This window comes from Notamacropus eugenii, chromosome 5, assembly GCF_028372415.1.
Source record: "Notamacropus eugenii isolate mMacEug1 chromosome 5, mMacEug1.pri_v2, whole genome shotgun sequence".
Lineage (NCBI taxonomy): Eukaryota > Metazoa > Chordata > Mammalia > Diprotodontia > Macropodidae > Notamacropus > Notamacropus eugenii.
The window spans coordinates 445,474,272-445,480,420 of record NC_092876.1 but is presented as its reverse complement, the minus strand read 5'-3'; the positions used below and the strand labels follow the sequence as shown (position 1 = coordinate 445,480,420).

At 42.9% G+C, this 6,149-nt stretch overlaps 1 protein-coding gene across 1 annotated transcript; it reads right to left on the bottom strand.

Moving 5' to 3' along the window:
• Window positions 1-244: 244 nt before the first annotated feature.
• On the bottom strand, window positions 245-3,665 carry NR0B1 (nuclear receptor subfamily 0 group B member 1). Its single transcript, XM_072615229.1, has 2 exons — window positions 2,620-3,665; window positions 245-643 (listed from the first exon to the last, which is right to left on the bottom strand). The coding sequence occupies exons 1-2, from the start codon at window positions 3,218-3,220 to the stop codon at window positions 399-401; spliced, it is 846 nt and encodes a 281-aa protein (XP_072471330.1). The 5' UTR covers window positions 3,221-3,665; the 3' UTR covers window positions 245-398.
• Between the last annotated feature and the right edge of the window lie 2,484 nt (window positions 3,666-6,149).

Sequence of the window (6,149 nt, the reverse complement as noted above, 5' to 3'; positions counted from 1 at the left end):
TCCAAGTAGCTAATTTTCTTTCAAATTTTGTCAAATCCCAAAGAATTTTTTTTTAAATCTAGTGTATTAACACTTTAAAAATTTAATCATAATTTCATTATACATTTAATTTTAGCTAATTCAAAGGATTGTGAACCTTTGTTTTGGGAAAATACCTTATTAGTATAAGAGTCTTATCACAAAAGAGTTAATCGTTTGGTTTAGAAGCAAACCTTCCACGATTAAAATATTCTGCGAACAAGGATTTAAAAAAATAGAACTGGAAGAATAGTTTATTATTGAATACAAAAATACTATGCATTTAAAAATAATAAGTTAGTTTATTTTACAATATTTTACACTAATTCTGCTCCATCATTTCCCTTAGCTTGAAACTTATTGTTATATTCTGCATGCTTTTATAACTTTGCACAGAGCATCTCCAACAGCATATCATCCATATTTACTGTACCAATGATGGGTCTAAAGAAGAGTTCAGTAATGACATTAGCGTTAATGGATCTCAATAGAGAAAGAGCAACATTCAGCTTGGCAAATCTGGCCTGGTGCCCTCTGTGAAGCATCTGGACGTGTTCATTTAAAGCTTGCTGGGCTTCCCTCTGAAGTCCCTGGATGTACTGAACACAGTGCAGCCCTGGCAGGTCTGAAAGACAAAAGGGGTGAAAACTCTGTTCGTAAACTAACCAAGTAGCCTGCTAAACATGTCACAAGGCTTCCACCTATTCCTCTAATTCCAGTTAATTAGTAGCCTAAGAAGTCTATTTGTGCTGGTTTTCTTATATGCATATGCTCACTCAGCTTTAAGAAGGGACAGTTCTGGTAATGAAGTGCACTGTAAAAAATTTCTTAGATAATATTCACTAATCTTGTATATGGACATTAAAGCCATAAAATGTCTAATTTAGCTGAAGAATAGGAGGCAATTTTTATGAGAGTCCATTCATTCATCTTCAGTTAAGGTTGTTTTAGTGAAATACTGCTCCAATTCAATAAGTACCCTAATAACTATAGCTCACATCACAAAATGCTTTCCTCAAGACAAACTTGTGAGGAAGGTAGTGTAAGTATGATCATTTTCCACTTACAATCAAGGAAAGTAAAATTCAGAGGAGAGATTAAGAAGAGATTTGCCCAGGGTGACATTGGCTTGTTCATGTCAGGAAATCACTTCAGGTTTCCTGACTCCTGCTCCATGCACCATGGCATCTCTCAACTTATCTCGAAGAATATTACTCCATTAGAAGAACAATTTATCTTCTATGGACTGTTTGAGTCAGACTACTGATAACATTTTTTTTTAAAAAGTCTATGTACCCACAAAGAGCTTTAAGGGGCTATGAAAATTAACAACCCAGATGTGCCATTTTAAAAAATAATAATGTATTCTGATGACAGTATCACAATAATGGGTGATATCTTCTGTTTGTCAACAGCTTGACTTCTTTAAATCTAAAGACCCATGCTGATCTAAAATGCAGTATTACTTTTTCAACATCTTATTATCTAATGATTTCTGAATGAATTTCTGAAAAAATAGAAAACAATCAAGAGTTTTCTTTTAAAAAACGTTTTTCTTTTTCAATTTATAGTTGAGTTTAGAGGATCCTTTAGTTCAGACTTACACATTTCACAGGTGAAAAAAGTGAGGCCCAGAGAAACTTAATGACTTGCCTAGGACCAGAGGACCAGGTGAGGTCAAAAAAGATCAAACGAGTCAAGTCAAGGACAAAAAAAAGAACATATGTCAAAAAGAATCAGTGTGGAAGAGCATTAAAGAACATGTGAAACTTCCCCTTTCCCTCCCTGACCCCCTTTCGGAAAGCGCTAAATTGGACAGTAATTCAATTAGGAGGAGCTGCCTGGATGGTGCGGATACTCTCCCACAGTAATAAGGGCTGTGCAGTCCACTCTCCTCCAGCTTTCCCCAGGCAGCTTCTCAAAGGAGGTTAGAAGTTGGTTGGCAGCCTGAGAACTAACCTTTCTTCCGCACGAACTCCCTAGGAAAATCAATTTGGGGCATGGGCAACCTGGATGCAAAGCGTCTTAGTAACTCCCCTGTTCTGCTCTGTTATTACAACACCCTAATTTTGACAGTGCCACCAAGAGACGATTTGGAATGGCTGCTACTGTTCTCTGAAACTTAAAAGTAAAAATTCGGGGAACTATTAGGGGTAAGGGGACACAGGTGGACTGGGGTAAGGGAATTCTGAGAATTTGCCTGTAAGCAAAAAAAAATCAAATTAATTAAAATGTGTTGCACTGCTTCGTGTAAAAGTGAATGAGCAGAGGGGAAAGATAGCAGGAAATCAAAGTTCACTCTCCCTTCCTCCTTCTCTCCCCCCACTTTAACCCCCAGCAAAAAAATAATAATAATTAGCTTTTGAAAATGTAGAGCAAAGTAAAAGTATGGACGAAACTAAACCGAAGCTCTCCAGGTACTCCTTGGCTGTAGCTTACCCTTGCCGCAAAATTCTGCAAGATCCCTAACTTTGCCCAGGTCACAGCTTTCAGCCACCCAACTCGCCTTCCTCAACACTCCCACCAGCCCATGCCAGGGAGCCAGAGCGAAGAGGAAGGAGAGTCGGTGCCCGCTGCTTGGCAGAGTTCCGGCTCCCTTACCCGGGTTGAAGAGCAAGGTCCCCTTGAGGTAGGCGTACTCCTTGGTGCTGATGTCCAGGCTCCAGCATTTGGTCAGAAAGCCTTTGATGGCCTGGACTTGCAAGGGGTCCGTCAGGGCCGGGGGCTCGGGAGGAGCCGGAGGCGACGAGGACAGCGAGGACAGCGGCGGCTCGGGGCCGTCGGGGTCCCTCCGCCGGGTGGTCAGTATCCTCTGGAGCATGCTGGGCTCCGAGGTCTCCACGGTCTCGAAGTGCACTCGGTCCTGGGCCAGCCCGAGCACGAGCAGCGGTGCCCAGCAGCTCCGGACCAGCACCAGCTGCTCGTCCAAGGGCAGCTCCTGGAAGCAGGGCACGTTCTTGACGAAGCGCAGCGTCTTCACCAGCACGGCTGAGGCCGCCTTGCAGGCCACCTGCGGGCTCTTGAGGGCCACCCTGCGCTGGGAGCCGCAGGAGCAGCCGTGCCCCTGCCCGTGCCCGTGCCCCTGCCCCTGCCCCTGCGCCCGCGCCCGCTCCTGGGGCTCCTCGCTCTTTAAGATGCTGTAAAGGATGCTGCTCTGCCGCCTGTGGTCCGCGCAGCATCGGCATCGGTCCAGACAAGCCATGCTGCGGGTGGGAGGCTGGCTGGGCAGCGCCCGCGCGGCTCTCCTGCTGCCCAACTCTGCCTGCCCACAGCTCGCCCGCTGCCCTTGCCTTTACTTATTTATAGGGCCAGTGCACGCAGGCGCTGGGCTGTGTTTGGGAGAGGAGGCGGGCGCGAACGGGAAAGGGGGAGGGGGAGAGCGGCCAGCTCAGTCCGGAGCTTGGATCCCAGGGGCCCGGGGCAGTTTGGAGCCGGGCAGATGGTCTTCACTGGCAGAACAACGGAGAGAAACAGACGCGAAGGCGCGCGTGCACACACACACACACACAGAGACACACACACAGAGACACACACACGCACACAGAGACACACACACAGAAATACACAGAGACGCACACACACACACACACACACACACACACACACACACACACACACACATACACACCACTTCTCTTTCCTCCCTTGCACTTAGCTACACTCAGAGGGACAGAAACGCTACAAGAGAGCTTGCAAACTGTTGCAAGCCCTGGCTTTCTGCCCTGGCATTGAGTTTGACCCGTTTAGAAGTGGGGTGGAGTAAGGAGGGGAAATAGGGGAAGAGAAGGGGAAGGTTGCTACTGCTATTAAAAAAAAAAAAAAAAGGTAAACAAATCTAATTTTTCTTAAATTTTTTTTCAGGATGATTATCAATAATCACCTCCCATAATAAAATATTAAGACCTCCCCCCATCCCAGGATTTGTCTCTTCTTCCTCCCTACCTACTTTTAGAAATATGTTATCTGATTGGTTGAATTCCTGGATTTAGCTGCCTTAAGGAAGCATGTCTCAATGACTAATTTGATGACCTTCAGCAGATTTGCTGACCAAGTTGAAAATAAAACCTGTGAAAAATATAAAGATTACTTTAAAAAAAAACAAACCACCCCAGAACAAATGTTAAGAAAGAGTTGCACCAGAACCCTGACCCCATCTCCAGTAACTACCTCCTAGTATCTAAACTTCCATCTGTCCTGGTAGGGAGTTTGTGAAGCGGCCCTCACCTGGCCTTGCCTAACCCTACCAGTTCTATCATATCCTCTTGGGCTTAGACCTCTCACCTACAGAGCTATGGGTTCTCATCACTGAGGAAAGAAAGACAGATATTCATAAATACATCTTAAAAGATATTCAGTTGCTTCCCTTTTCTTAGTGCCCTAATGTACAGGACAGTTAGGAGAGAAGTTGAGTCAGAAAACAGAGAGGAGTACCTGAATGGCAGATTGGTGGAGGGAGGATGAGTGCGGGGAGAGGGAAGAGGGGATGGGAAAGAAGGCGAGGGAAGCCTCGAGCCAGGAGCCATGTAAACTTAACCTGAGTCGGGCGCAACCCAAACACAGGTGGGTTTTTTCTTTGTTCTACCATAAAGGAGGAACAAACTCCTACAGTTTTGTGTCACTTTCATGCTGGGAATATGGTGGCTACTGTTGGACAGCAGACAGTTAGAATAATTTCTGAGCTGTAAAGTGGTAACTTCATCCTCTCCCACCCCATCCCCCAACTACATAGCAGGAAAGCCTTTGTCCTTAGACTTGTGAATGCTAATTTCTCATTCTAGGCAGGGAATCGCTGCTACTTGATGCAAATATTTATATATATATATATGTTGTTAATGTTAACTTATATTGCATTTTGTTTGCCACATCAATACATTTAAGACATGATTTCAAAATATTATCACAACCTTTTCTTACTGTAGTCATCTGTTTGACTTTGTGCTGTAAAAATTCATTCTGATAAAACAAGCAAACAACACAGAGAAAAATCTCCAGAAAAAATTAGTGTGGCTTTTATTGATACTTATAACAAGATGTTCAAGTAAGATAGTATATATGGCCCTACACAGTATCTTCTATTTTTTATTCACTAAATAGATTAGTATAGATTTATTTCTTGAAGCTGATTTTCATGGATACCTTGTTCAACCTCCTGCCTTTCTGTACTCTCAAATTATATTTTTAAAAAACATTTAAAATATGTACTTGAAATAGTAAATGCATCTTGGAGAAAGGCACACATTACTGAAAGATAAGGAATATGCCGCAATTCACCAGATGCATTAAGATCAAAGTAGACAAACATAGAATTGGGAGTTAAATCCCCTTAGTTTACAGGTGAAAAAAAATTGAGGTCCAGAAAGGTTATATTGCTTGCTCAAGATAACACAAATAGCAAATAGTTCAACCAGGGATTCCATACTATCACACTGCGCTATCTATGTAGGTCTTTCCTGAATGTTCCCAACATGGCAAAGGTTCCCACTCGATTTTCACAATCCATTTCTCTCCTTGTTTCTTTTACTTTTTGCTATTAGAACAAAGCAAAATAACTTGGCCCTCAGTAGGTTTTCTAGTGGCTTCTATGGGCATCTTGATCTTACATAAACTGACTTAGTCATACGTCCTTATGGTCATCTCACGTCATTTTACTCTGTACTGGAGGAACATCTTAATCATTTCTCCCACTCCAGATCTTCTGATGATGAACAACTTTCAACAAGACAGTATCACTCCTGTTGGAGGATGCTTTTAGCTCCCTCTTTAATCTCTAGACTACAACCTTTGTTTTAGTGATGATTCCCTCCCCTACACACACACACACACACACACACACACACACACACACACACACACACACCACACATACACACACACACACACACCACCACTACCACCATTGTGTTACTCCCAGCATTTGACTGTTACTCTTGTAGCATCACCTCAATAACAAATTCTTTAGGACCCAGTTCTTTCTTCTAAACTATATTAAAAATAAAAATAGATATGGCAATATAAAGTCTTTTATATTCCACCTCCCCAAATTACTCATGATATCCACCTTTCTTTGCATTTTTTTTTTTTTGCTTAGATTTAACCTCTAATCCAATGCTAAGAATCCTATACTTGTAACA

What these genes read in the sequence shown, in the direction of transcription:
- NR0B1 (XM_072615229.1), bottom strand. Translation starts at nt 3,220, where the DNA reads ATGGCTTGTCTGGACCGATGCCGATGCTGCGCGGACCACAGGCGGCAG. An exon ending in GACCTTGCTCTTCAACCCGG is followed by an intron (nt 644 to 2,619) that starts GTAAGGGAGCCG and finishes TTTGTCTTTCAG; the next exon opens with ACCTGCCAGGGCTGCACTGT.